Here is a 14,178-nt window from a genome sequence, read left to right on the forward strand (position 1 = left end):
TCTCCGGCTGCGGCCGATTAAAAGCCTAAACCCACACGACTCTCGCAGTTCCATTTTAGCCAATATCGTTCAGTGCTAGTCGAATGTGTTTTTGTGCAATAACTTTTTGACATCCGATAACAATCTTAAGTGATTAACGTCGCCGTTTGCAGCAAAGGTATAAGCGAAAGTGAAATCATCGCAACGACTTACCCCAGTGAAAGTGTAGGGGGTGCTGGTGCGTTAAAAAGTTGCCTCCTCCTTCAGTTTACAAATCAACGAATCGGAATAATGAGTTGCTGGTACGGTAGTGCCTGTTTCTATGCTCGTCATCAAACATCAGAATGGTGGTTCCAGCTGGGATCGACGCAGTGACAATTAAGTTCCTTTTTCTCCCATTTCATACGTTGCTGACGGTAAAACGATTGCTAGAAAAAAAGAACAAAAGTGAGAAAGTCGGTAGTGACACGCAGGTTGTACAGCCTCCTGCTGAAATTGGTCTTTATTCTTTTGGGCTTTCTTTTATACTTACAACAAAACTTGTCAACGACGTTTACGGTTCACACCCGGTACGTTTGTGCGTATGTATGACCCACTTGAGTGTTCTTCCTGCCAGTCAGGCGCTGAACGGAGGGCACCCGTCGATCACGCTCGGCGTTTTGCCATTATTAAAGAACTCGGCAGCTGGAGCCAGCCGCCAATCAGGTAAAAAACCAATTTGTCTTTTTCTGCTGGATGTTCTGTCTTGCCCGAACCTTGAGTAGCGTCTTGTATCACCCAATTTCGATGATGAAAGACGGGAGAAAATGACAGTGGGTCCAGACTTTAGTCGGTCGATCTAATTCATTTGTTCCAAATCCGCAAAGCATAGCCCTAAAACCAAAAGTAACGAAAAACTGAGGTTAAAAATTGAGTTAAAAATAAAAAAAAAAAAATCATGGTAGGAATTCGTAATGAGGGATTTCCAGGTTTCGTTGTGAGTTCATCATTGACTACGACAAGGTGATTGTCTTTTAACAATGTAACACGTCGCAAGACTAGGACACGATGCAAATGAGCCAGCAGGTGGTTACTGTAGCTATCGATTGTTCCCGGATGATCCTAGTAAGAGAGACATGGAAAAACAGAAGAGCAACAGACCTCACCATTTCTCTGCTCGACTCCCGCATTTCTTCGCCATCACACGCCCGACATCCGTACGACAAAGGACGGCTTCCCCTTTCGGTCTATTTTTTCATTTGCCCAGTGGCGTAACAAGTCTCTTGGTGACGCGGTGTATTCTATATAGATCGGGCTTTTTCACGTTCCTTTTTTTGTAACTGCAGCAGTAATTGACGGTTTTGTTCATTTCTTCGTGTTTCCCTTGACGAAAGTAAACCTCACGCCTCCAAGTAATTCGTCTGAAAAGAACTACCCACTTTAAGAGTGGTCTTACGGCAAAACGTTGGGTTGCGGGATTTTTTCTTTTACCAGCCATCAACCATCACGAAAAGCTTCAATCGCCCAAGCAACGAGCAACTTAGCAACCCGTGTAAGCCTCGTGGGGTTTTTCTTCTGTTGATATGCACTTGCCAAGTTTGGTGGTGGCTGTTGTCGTACGACATTCGGTAAAAGTTTTCGCTCCCAAACAAGAAAGGGAAGAAGTAACGAAACGAGGAAGTTCACTTACGTGTACATGTCGCCAGCCAATTGTGTCTTGATAGCATGATCAACTTTGGGCACCACACTGTCGAAAGATCAGACGTGCACTAAAGCTGACTAAAGCAAAATGGCGGGAAGAAAATTAAGCAACGATTTAGATGATTATTTGATACGATCTGGCAACTTCCTGTGCTTTTTCCACCCCTTTATCTATCGTATTTAAATTTTGATTATTATCTTTTGTCTTTGTACGCTCTTTTTTCCAGGATTTTCCCTCTTCACTGATGAGTTACAGAGGACGCTGATAGAACACCCACTCCTAGCGACAAGACGTCAGAGGTGGTCAACGTCGAACAAAGTGATGTAACTGGCAAAGAATAAACCACTAGCATTGCAACTGGGCCACTAAAATAAATCGTTATCGGGATTTTTATGCTAACCTTTTGTTCGCGGGTTGCTTCAACAGACAGTTGAAAATCAAAGTATCATTATCTCAATGTTTAACTGAGTGGAGAGGCATACATACACGTCAAACGTGCAATCGAAAGTGCACAATTTATGAACTGCTTCAATTTTGGGCAAAAGAAAACCCAATATAAAACATGAGGCTGCCTTTACTACCTTTCAAATGGATGTTGGTGAATCTAATGTTTTCCTTGTACACCTGGCAACAAGGCAACGCTGATAAATTCACTCTCGGATACCTAACGGGGGCATCCAGGAGACCCTGGGATAAAGAATACTCTCGTCCGGGACTCTCCATTTCAGGTGAGTTTAATATTAGTAAGCTTTTTTATTTAATATATCTTTATTATCGGGGTAAATGTTTCTCCCTGTCAATTTCTTCTGTCGCATTACGTGCATTTCCCCGTGCTACCAGAATCATAGAAACATGTTTCTATGACTGTGGTGCTACCTCTTTCTCGATGTATGACCTGATCGATGGCAACATCGATTCTTATATTTTCAACCTTTTCAAGAGCTCTAGGCGAATTACATATCCAATTTCTTTGAATTCAATCCAGATATTGAAGGATATCTCGGCGCAACTTTGTACTTACAATATATTGGCAGAAAACTTTTTGGGTTGAAAACAATGTAGTGGAATCTCGCAAATAGTTGTAATGTCGAAAGCTTTTTTCTTTTTTTCCTTCTCTATTCTTGCCTACGGTGCCTCCATTGCCAAATCTATTGCCCTAAGGGCTCAAGCAGGTTAGACACACGGACCTTTTTCTGTAAGTGATGCTAAACAGCACCGCTTCTTGTTTGCTTTTCTCCCTTCACGAGATTTTGCTTGCTGTTGCGATTATAAAAGATTTTCTTGGAAAAGAATTCATAAACTTTATTTTGCGTTCACTCACAAGTGTACAGACGTGCTTTCTTAAGAAAAAAAGAAAGCACATGCTTTTAGGCAAATGAAACCAACTTCAAGCTTGTTGACCTAGGTGCAGTGCAGGTGTCAAAGGCAAACATTTTCGGCTCCTCCCAGCCTTTTTATTTTTTTGCTAGCTGCCTCAGAAGAGTTCGGATGTGACGACAATCTTTTAGAAGAAATGTGATCGTATGGTGAGCTTAAGTTTCCCTTATTATTGATAAGTGATGATGGAAAGAAATTTCTGCCACAAGTACTTTTTCCTTGTAGAAAACATCAAGAGATTAAGATTATTTATCTGAGTTTTATTAATTTTTTTATTCTGGCAATGGCCAAGGAAGTAAAAATACCCATGGAATTTTCAATGGGAATCGTTTTCCTTTAAAGGCCATTGTTTTAAAAAATTTAATAAAGATCAAACTCATTGATTTAATATTTGTAAAAAAGAGTAGAGCAATTACGTTTTGCTGTCTGTAAAAAGTGTAGAGAACGGTAGAAAACTCAACTTGAATACCCTTGCAAACGTGCAGCCATTTTGATTTTTCAAATATCTTTAGCCAAAGAATTTTTTAAAAAGGAAAAACACCAGTTACAAGCACAGACAAACTTGAAAACAGGTTACTCTACTAACAGTTGCAAAAGGAACAAGTTGAAAGCAAACCAAAAATGGTATTGCTATGGCATTTCTTACATACAGACTTGCACAAAGTTCTCATTTATTCATTAACTTTTAATTTGTGAGACTTGCTAATTTGCATTTTAATTTTCAAAGCATCCTGTTATTCCTTTTCATTAAGTTTTTGCTTGCTTTTGTCGTGTCTTGTCCTTGCTTCCATAACCTCTTCCTGTTTTTGCGTCGTCTGTATTTTCTCAGTGTCTCACCGTTTCCCCTTTAGCTAGACTCTGTAAACCACCATTAGCTTTTTTTTTCAATTTGTCATGTTATTTATAATATGGCCACGCCATTGTTTTGTTATTGATTAACTGGCGAAACATGCTTTTCATCAAGTCACTAATGCAATATGTTTCACGTAAAAAGAAATATTTTGCATGACACGTGAAGGATCTTAGGTTATTTACGTAGAGAACGCATGGCTGAGTCTGTCTAGAAAGACGAAATAACATGATAGGTAGAAGAGTCTCCATGGACTTTTTTGTCTGATAAAGCAAGGCCCGAATCAAATAAAAGAGATCGATAATAAAAATGAAAGACGAAAGTTGGATAGAACGAAAAGAGTATTTTGATCAAGTCCTTGATCTTCAAGCCAAGGATAACGAACGAACAAAGAGTAGAGGATCGAAGTCGTGCATCGTCGACTTTTTTTTATCGGGAATAGAAAAAAAAACTGTGGCGTAGGGAGACAAAGCGAACTAGTCGTAATAATATATAAGCAGGATCTATAGCAGCATGTTATACGTAGATCTATATAGTAGTGCCTTGAATAATAGTCATCTTTGCAAGGATCTTTTCCGTCCATTCTCTGAATTCCCGCGTCATATTAAATCACTAAGGTGAGTCGACGTCTTCGTCTTCGATATTGCTTTTACCCCCCTCCCCCACACGTTAATATTTTGTATTGGGATGACAAGACGGCGGGGAAATAAAAGGTACAGAAACTCGGCAAAGAAAGGAAAACTTCAGTCTTTTTTGCACGTGTTCGATAGGAAAAATCGAATGCCATTTATTCTCTGCATTTCAAATCAGATAAAATCTAAATCGAACTGCATCGTATGATTATATTTTCAAATCGTGCTCTAACATCAGCATTGAATCCTTGTGTGCAATTTCAGGAGCAATTTCGTTGGCCATCGAAGATGTCACCAGGCAAAACATTCTACCCTATGATCACACGTTGGATATGGTCGTGGCCGAAACGTATGGCGAGGAAGAAGAGTCTCTTCTTCAAACGGCTAAGCTGTGGACACTCAACGTCTCAGCATACATCGGACCACAAGAGTCCTGCGTTCACGAGGCTCGTATGGCCACTGCTTTCCGTCTTCCCATGATTTCTTACGTAAGATCTCCTTTCAAATTGGTGTTACTGTAATCCATTATCATTTATTGAATCAAAAGCTTTTTCGAGTCCAATGTGTAGCAACGCTACGACGAAAAAGCTATTTAATCATTATCGCTGTCATGGCGTCTAAAAGAGTGTTTACGAAACAGCCAATAACGTAGAAGAAGTCATCTTTCGGCTTCGTTTCTAAACGATTTCTGAAATGGCAATTTATGTTATCGCTCTTTTTTATTTTTCTTTCAACGCAATTGTAGTTTTGCACGCACGATGAAACTTCGAACAAGGAACTTTTCCCAACATTTGCTCGTACACGCCCGCCGGATACGCAAATCTCCAAGTCGGTGGCTTCCGTTTTGAAAGCTTTTCACTGGCACAAAGTCGCATTTTTCCACAAGAGCACGGACGACTCCGAATACGCTAAAGTAAGTTAGTCAACATCACGTTACACAAACATCGCACCAACCGGCATTTTCCAATAAGGAAAAATGTATTGGAATGAAATAGAGTGGAATAGACTTGTTTGACTGTAAAACTCTTTCCATCTATTTGACACGAGCTCTCTGGCGATTGAAAAAGATGCGTATCTACGTCATGAACTTGAGGGTATCCATCTTGTCAACTACACAGAGTACTGAAGAAGCCAATAGCGCTTTTAACCATAAACGAATATCGAATAGAAATCGTATGTAATACAAATATTGGGAGCGCGCGCACGCACGACCCTTTTGATCTTTTTGTCCCTCAATATGCTAGAGTGATGCTTCTTATACGCTGCCTATAATATTGATGTATACTTATTCTATTGTTATCCATTTTTAATGCACAAAAAAATAGTGCTGGAGAATCATCCATCGTGGTCTAGATTCAACCGATCGATTGTACGCAATTGTGTACTCGGAAAGTTATTTGACATGGTTTCGAGTTTCAATGTTCTCCAGTATAATAACGACCCTGGAGAAATAAAGAGAGATACACTTTCTTCCGGAATAATAGCTCCCACGATTCCACACTCCGACACGTATAGAAAGAGGGAGAACCTAACAACCGCGATAAACTAATAATAATGGGGAGGATGCGTGTAGTTCTAAACATAGGCGCGTGAAAGTGCAGTGCATTAGCGAGCACACTTCAGCAAGGCGGGCAAAGGCGTAAAAAATAATTAAATAAAAGTTAATCTTTTTTCGAAATTTCTTTTTTTATCGTTCATTTAGATTGCACAGACGGTGGTGACGACGCTAGCGGCCGAAAACATCGAAGTCAAATTCCGACGTTCGTGGAAAGTGACCTACCATCACGGCTGGGATGACTGGATGACGAATCCATTCGAGAAAATGGTGGACGAAACATACCAGGACATTCGCAGTAAGTACATAATGCACCGCGACTAACACTGTGTCATAATTAATAAGAATATTGGACGAGGGTAGGAAAGATGCACGATCGTATATGATATAAGAACGCTGGCCACGTTTTGACGAGGCCCTTACTTCATTAAAGATGTTCCCCTTTTTTCTTTTTCCTTTCTAGTTTATGTTGTTCTCGGTCCGTATCATGAACACATCGGACTGTTGACGGCTATGGAAGACAGGCATCTCTTCGATCGAGGTAATGGATCCACGTGTAATTATTACACAGAAAACTTCATCCACTTTTATACTTGGATACTTAATGAGATCGTCCCCCAAGAACTGAACGGTTTCTCATTTCGTTGAAAAACTAATTTTCTCTGAAAATCTTTTTATGAAATTCATCTTTAACTTTCGCAAAAAAAAAAAATAGGAGAATATTTTGTTTTGGGCGTCGATTTGGATCGTTACGACGCTGACAACCCAAGCAAATACTTGCGCGGATTACTCAAAGACGACCTGGATCGCAAAGCTATTGAAGCATTCGAGAACTACGTCGGCGTCGTCGGTTCACCATCGGGCGCTGATTTCGACAATTTTACCCAAATGGTCAACGATTACCTGGAACGACCGCCTTTCAATTTTCCCAATCCACTCACCTATTTTGGCGGCGTCAAACGAGTTAAGTAGTTCCATCGCTTCTACTTCAAATTTTTTTTTCAACTTTAACTCACCGGTTGACTATTACGTAAAGATTCGTGCGGAGGCTGCTTACCTGTACGATGCCGTCCTGCTCTACGCTCACGCCCTTCGTGAAGTCCTCCTTGCTGGGGGTAATCCGTATGATGGACTTGCCATAATGGAACGAATTCGAGGGCGAACCTACATGAGTGCTATGGGGTGAGTGCAACAAGAACGCTGTGTCAGATTTTAAAATCTTCAGCATGTGCTGTTTGGCCAATTAGTGTTGGACAAAAACATTCATATTATTCGTTTTACACTGACCGGTTCGCCACAAGAACTTGATTTCGGTTTGCATCGGTGTTGAAGCGTCCTTAGTTTAACATGAAATCAGATAGAGGAAAGTCAACCTGTCACTTGTTGATAAAGAGCTCCTGGACAAATCGCATTAATTAACTTTATGGTAAAAAAAAAAACATGATATGACAGTAGTTGACTCGTTTCCCTGGAGAATGTTGTACAACTAGTAGCTTTTGACTTTGATCTGCAAGATGTGCATGTTAAGAGCTAGCAGACCCGTTTGACACGATTGGACGTAGTTTGAGGTCCGATTCGAAAGCGGAAAACTGTTTCTTTCTCACTGGCAATACCCATTAACATTGCAAATTTGATATCAAAGCTTTGATCTTTACCAGTGCAAACCTTTGCTCGAAAAAAATCTTGCCGCTAGAGTAAACAAATGGAATTTCGGAGATTCAGCGTAACCTTTACGATGCCGAATTAATTTTGGTTACTCTTTGGCGTGTATGAAGGTACGTCGTTTACATGGACGCTAACGGCGACACTCAGGGGAATTACACACTGATTGGACGTCAGCCATACGAGATCACTAACCACGAAGATGGCCTCTACCCGGTGGGTGTGTTTCAAATTCCGCGGAACCACAGCACGATCCCGGTGAGTCCATTTACAGCGAAATGGGGCAAGGGAAAAAAGTTTGGGCAAAGAGATGATCACGATGCAAAAGTTTTTTTTTTTTTTATTATTATTATTGTTGGGTCCATGAAAAGTCGGGATTCTTTCCGACTTCTAAAACGGAGAATGCGCTTGTTGTCTTAACCATCTCCTATTTTTGTTTCTCGATTCCTTCTCCACTCTTCTGGAAGCGTCGTCTCCTGGTAACACGTAATCAAACGAAACAAAGGACCGCCAATTTTCTGTAGGACACGAGTAGAACTTGGCAAATAAAGAAAAGATGATCGAATAACATTCAACAGTAGGACGTAACCATATAACTAGAGAATAATAGTGGCAATCTTTAAAACAACTTTGTTTTCAAATCGTGTATTTTTGGTTAGTTGCCAAATGTTGTTTTTTGCGCATGTGACATTTACAACTCGTCAGTCAGTTACGCTTCACGGTTGGCAGAATCATTTTTTAGACGTTCACTATTTTTACGACGTGTTCCTATTTCGAACAGGAACTGCATTTGGTGTCAGCAATCATGTGGAGAACGGGCAAGATTCCAATCGACCAGCCTCCGTGTGGATTCCGGGGCGAGCTCTGCATCTGTAAGAACATCAATAATAATACCATCACGTTTCTCTTTTTCATTATACATGTTTCATTGAATTTGAAGAAAACTATGGCAAACATAGTGAACCTTTTTTCTGTAGAAAAAAATAGTTTTATTATTTAATCCTGTCGGGTTAACTCGCTGAGATTGTAGCCGTACAAAAAATGAATGAGTAAGAACACAAATCGTATTATACATGTACCCTGGATTTATGTACTCTGTTTCGTTCTCTTATAACAGCTAATACGGAAGAGATTGCTTCTGGAATTGCTGGAGGGATTGCTATCGTCTTCATCGTTGTTGGACTTATCATCTACCGTAATTGGCGCTACGAGCAAGAACTCGATTCACTCCTATGGAAAATTGACTACAAAGACATACAGATTCCTGACCTTCCGGCTCTTTCATCAGGCCAGGGAAAAGCTCCGCGGGTAACGTTCAAACATTTTATTTATTAAATTAAAAAAAAAGTGGGAAATGAAGCAAGCAAAGCAATTTGAAACTCCTCTTCACTTGCTTTTTGGGTTTCTGAGAAATATTTTTGAACATAATGATTCTACTTGTTGCTTTGTTTGTGAAGCTACGGCAACCAACTGAATCGATCCTTTTGTTCTCTTTGTGCTCGATTGTATCAAGCAGAGTCTTCATCCTCTCCTGAGAACAAGCCAGGTGTCTCTCAGCTCCAATCCGGAGACGGACTTTCGATATTCGGCTATTTACGGCACGATCGGTGTCTACAAGGGCCGAATCTTTGCCATCAAAATGGTCAATAAGAAATCCATCGATATGACACGATCCATGAAAAAGGAACTGAAATGGGTAAGAAACAACAAATTATCGCTGGAACTAATCCTTCAAATCGATTGATGTGACACAAAAACCGATGTGTATAGTTTATCATGCCAACGAAACTTGGTTGTATCCTTGCCTGATTACAGATGAGAGACCTGAGACACGACAATCTGAGCGCCTTCTTCGGTGCATGTGTTGATCCGCCTAATATATGCATCGTGACTGAATACTGCACACGGGGCAGTCTCAAGGTAAACACGCCTTCGTCGTTGAGCTGCTTCTCTATTTTTGATTACACGAGTACAAAGAAGTGCTACTGTGTATCGACCGAAAAGTATATAGACGCAAGGAAAGACGAGGGGAACGAGGAAGAACGCAAAAAAAAAGAAGCCTAAGGATGAGATGAATGATGACGATCGATAACTCTTATTTTTCTCCGTCCTTCAAAAGTTTTATTTATTTATCGATGTGGCATTTTTTTTTTTTTCGTGTTTTATTTACAGGACGTACTGGAGAATGACGATGTCAAATTGGATAACATGTTCATCGCCTCTCTCGTGGGCGATATAGTGAGAGTAAGTTGACATTAACTGATGAGGATAGCGGGAAGACAAAAGAGGCTCGGCATTTTCCTTCATCGCCGATCTTTCCACAATGGCTAATCCATAAATTAGCCATCCATGTCTTGGCTATATCGTGCAATCTTTGTATTGTTTTTCTTCCTTTTTCTTTAACCTCGCTACTTTTTGAGAGTTGTACTCCATTCACAAAGTGACAAGCGTTTCATTATTCTGTCTTTCAACAGGGCATGATTTATTTACACGACTCACCTGTCAAGTCTCACGGTAATTTGAAAGCCTCCAACTGTTTGATTGACAGCCGCTGGGTTCTCAAAGTTGCTGATTTCGGCCTGCACGAATTCAAATCGGGAGCCGAACGCCTCAGCAACGACGACTGTGACGACTTTATCCACGGTAATTTCGCCTCATTCTTTTCTTCCCCTAAATATTGTGCTCTAAATATTTTGGCAAGAAACACGGGAACGCTCTTGCTAAAAAAAGAAACATCTCTACAATGTATAGACACATGAAACATTTCTTTTCTTTTTAACCTTGCGTGTGTTTGTCTATGGGCCGCCCTATGTCTCTGCATTGGCAGGATTGCTTTACAGGTCACCAGAATTGCTTCGCCTGACCGATCCACCTTTGCAAGGCACCCAGAAAGGTGACATTTACAGCTTCGGTATTCTTTTGTACGCCATTCACGGACGTCAGGGACCTTTCGGCTTCATCACACTTAGCACCAGGGACATTCTCAAGAAGGTGACCGAACATGCTCCTCCTCTGCCACCGTTCAGGTCTCGTTTGATTTTTCTTTCTTCCAAATGGTTTAGTTTTTAAAAAGTTAAAAAAGTAAGAGCGTTTTAAATTAGTGTAGAAAGATGGCACTTACAATTTATTGCTTTGGCTACATTTTTGAAGAAAAACTGCTGATGTTTCAGACATGTAGATTGACGTTAAACTCCTTTGATCATTCCTGGCAGTTGTTTCTCGGGAGAGACGTAGTGCAAAGACCAACTCTATAATGCTTTCATTACTGCGGCTAAGCCAAGCGTCTTCATAATAATCAATAAGACAACGTACTTCTAATCAAGGATCTGGCAACAACAACATGTTATGGCCAATATATTCTATGCATTTTAAGCTGAGCCAGCAGATTAGATCGTTATGTCTATAGTCTTTAGGCACGCTTCAGTGGCATTGATATTAAGCATAGTGACACATAAATCTCTCTCACCATAATACAATGAAGAGTTCCTGTTTACTATTACGGGCCTATAAATGCGGTTCGAGTCATTTTAGTATGATGGACGTTTAACCTTTTTTTTTTTGGTATTCTGAGCTCGTGAGCGAGTTGGGAGAAATAACTTGTCACTCACGAGAGGCAACATGCTCACGTAATAATGAAATGTAAAGTTTGGCTACGAAAATGGCGTGTTTTGTTATTTACAGGCCGCGGATAGAAGCGCTGGAAAATTGCCTGGATTGCGTCTGCACAGTCATGGCTGAATGCTGGCGCGAGCAGCCGGAAGAACGACCCGATTTCAAAACTATCCGTTCCAAATTGCGCCCGATGCGCAAAGGCTTGTGAGTTCTAATTAATGTAGTCCATGACTGACAAATTAATCCAACATCAACCATTGAAGTGAATTCATAAAGCCAACGTTGCTATCCATGCACGTGAAATGGATGATGTTTGTCGCTAAAGATAGTTAATAGTGAGACCGTCTAAGAAAATCAAAAAAATTTGAATAATGTCGATATCTTTGGGCTTTGTTCCGTGGGCAGCAGCTGAAAGTGTCTGTATGGCGTGTTTTGTTTCTCTCTTTTGGCAGGAAGCCCAACATTTTTGACAACATGAACTACTTATTGGAGAAATATACCAACAATCTTGAGGCGCTGGTCGACGAGCGGACTGAGCAACTGCTCGAAGAAAAGAAGAAAACCGGTATACAAAACATTATAATAATTTTCGTATCCATGTGAAAGTTCCCTTTTCTTGTACTTCTCCTGACGAATAATGCGAACTAAATTACGGTCGTGCTGATTTTTATTCTTAGAGGCACTGCTGTATGAAATGTTGCCCCGCTACGTGGCCGAAAAGCTCAAATGCGGACACAAAGTGGAGGCGGAATCATTCGACTCGGTTACCATTTATTTCAGTGATATCGTCGGTTTCACGGAAATGTCAGCACAGTCAAGTCCGCTGCAGGTAAAATATTTTCCACGTTGAAATTCAAATGAGAATCGAATCGATAAGCAATCATTTCTGCATGACGTAACAAACAAAAAAGGTGGTGGATTTCCTCAACGATTTGTACACGTGCTTCGACTCGATCATCGGAAATTACGATGTGTATAAAGTGGAGACCATTGGCGACGCCTATATGGTCGTCAGCGGCCTGCCCATCCGCAATAAAGACCAGCACGCGGGAGAAATTGCCTCCATGTCCCTTTCACTGCTGCGGGCCGTCGTCAAGTTTAAAATACGACACCGACCTCATCAAACGCTTATGTTACGCATCGGGATCCATTCCGGTGAGATATTCAGTCTTATTCTCAGATCGTCCCTTATTGTTTCCGGTGTCTTCCGCCCAGTTGATTAATCACAAATTTTCTTCCGGTGTATTCAAGGTCCGGTATGCGCTGGAGTCGTTGGATTAAAAATGCCACGCTATTGTCTCTTTGGCGACACTGTCAATACGTCATCGAGAATGGAATCGACCGGCTTACGTGAGTCCTTTTATCACGTGCTTTTCTTACGAATCAATCGTTCTTGACTATGTTGTTGGTTTTTCAGCTTTGAAAATCCATTGTTCGACGGCCTGTAAGCAACTACTTGACCGTTTAGGGGGCTACATCTTAGAGGAACGAGGCGAAATCAAGATCAAAGGCAAAGGCGATATGGTAACGTATTGGCTAGTGGGCGAAGAGACTGGGAATCAAATCCGCCAACGCGGCAAAGCTAACGGCCCTTGGTCCAATCGACCCAAGAGCTCATTGAGGAACGCCAGCCACAAGTTGGCACGCAATCGCCATAATAGAGAAGATTTAGCATCCAGCCTCGATTCTCCTAAGAAATTAAGATTTGCTGCGGATTCGCCGGTCGTTCCCTCGGCTGTCGATGTAGAGATCCTGAACGAGACGATGCCGTTTGCTGCGACGAGCAAACGGAATTCCTGTCCTAATCTGAAGGTGAACGCACAGGTGGGCGGTTTTACGCTGATGCAACCGAGTTTCTGCCGATCAATCGAACGTAAACTCGGCTACCAACCTCATCGATTGAGCACCACATCTTTGGTAGAAGCCATCACGTTGAGTTCCAGTAGCTCCGCTAATAAGACGCCCAACGGAAAATCGCAGCTGCATTTCACTTTGTCGTCTCCATTGACTTCGCGGGTGCGTGGAGAAAATCCTAAAATCGAACTGAGCCCTCCTGAAGAATCGATAAACGATTGTTGGCCATTGCTCGATCCCCATTACGCAGCCAACGAATACGGGAGGGATGATAGGGAAACAAGCGTATGAGCGAAGTGCTGTTCTTTTAATTATTTATTTTTGGAATACCGGATTTTTTTTTTTTTTTTTTTTAAGTTTAAAATCTTTCATTTAGCCTCCTGATTTGTTAAACTGTTGGTTGTTTCATTTCTATGGGAGTCGGGCCGTAACGTAGCCATCTGCTGGTAAAACGGTTCAATCACGCCGAGTTCTACACGAAGGAAGAAACCAACTGGCCCGACCTTCAACAACAACACAATTCCTAAAACAAAAAAAGAAGCAATTAAAATTTTAAAAACGTGCAGTGAGCCATCAACTTTCAAGACATCGTTCTCTACGACGAATTCACATGGAAATAACTTGTATCTTTGACAATTTTGTTATTTGCCCAAAGAACCGGCCGTTCTACCAGCGCCGTGAATTGGCAAACTGTAGATACGCTGGACCAGTTTGACGACCGACATTAAACACGAAAGAAAAGAAAAAAAATGAATAAAACAAACGAAGCTAGAAGCTACGGGGTAATTGTGAAAAGAAAAATATGAACAACGCGAAACGGATAGAATTAAATGCCCAAAAAGAACTACGAATAAACGAACGGGAAGAGATAACGAGATAATAACGCTGCGTGCCATCGTGAAACACCAATAAAGCTGTAGCTTAGTATAGCTACCCCGCCCTTTATTTGAACGAAGAGAAATGGCAAAAGAGAGCA

General features: G+C 41.2%; 1 protein-coding gene across 1 annotated transcript; it reads left to right on the forward strand.

Annotated features, from left to right (window-relative positions):
- Window positions 1-546: 546 nt before the first annotated feature.
- On the forward strand, window positions 547-14,003 carry LOC116919260 (guanylate cyclase 32E). The gene is made up of 22 exons (XM_045171357.1): window positions 547-684; window positions 1,887-2,388; window positions 4,784-5,007; window positions 5,265-5,432; window positions 6,222-6,372; window positions 6,538-6,615; window positions 6,790-7,037; window positions 7,111-7,256; window positions 7,850-7,994; window positions 8,518-8,608; window positions 8,854-9,044; window positions 9,253-9,432; window positions 9,552-9,656; window positions 9,909-9,980; window positions 10,211-10,379; window positions 10,564-10,762; window positions 11,418-11,552; window positions 11,801-11,913; window positions 12,026-12,177; window positions 12,260-12,503; window positions 12,600-12,698; window positions 12,766-14,003. The coding sequence occupies exons 2-22, from the start codon at window positions 2,223-2,225 to the stop codon at window positions 13,491-13,493; spliced, it is 3,804 nt and encodes a 1,267-aa protein (XP_045027292.1). The 5' UTR covers window positions 547-684; window positions 1,887-2,222; the 3' UTR covers window positions 13,494-14,003.
- The last annotated feature ends 175 nt before the right edge of the window (window positions 14,004-14,178 follow it).

This window comes from Daphnia magna, linkage group LG3 (genome assembly GCF_020631705.1).
Source record: "Daphnia magna isolate NIES linkage group LG3, ASM2063170v1.1, whole genome shotgun sequence".
Taxonomy (NCBI): domain Eukaryota; kingdom Metazoa; phylum Arthropoda; class Branchiopoda; order Diplostraca; family Daphniidae; genus Daphnia; species Daphnia magna.

What these genes read in the sequence shown, in the direction of transcription:
- LOC116919260 (XM_045171357.1), top strand. Translation starts at nt 2,223, where the DNA reads ATGAGGCTGCCTTTACTACCTTTCAAATGGATGTTGGTGAATCTAATG. An exon ending in ACGACTCCGAATACGCTAAA is followed by an intron (nt 5,433 to 6,221) that starts GTAAGTTAGTCA and finishes TCGTTCATTTAG; the next exon opens with ATTGCACAGACGGTGGTGAC. An exon ending in AATGGAATCGACCGGCTTAC is followed by an intron (nt 12,699 to 12,765) that starts GTGAGTCCTTTT and finishes TTGGTTTTTCAG; the next exon opens with CTTTGAAAATCCATTGTTCG.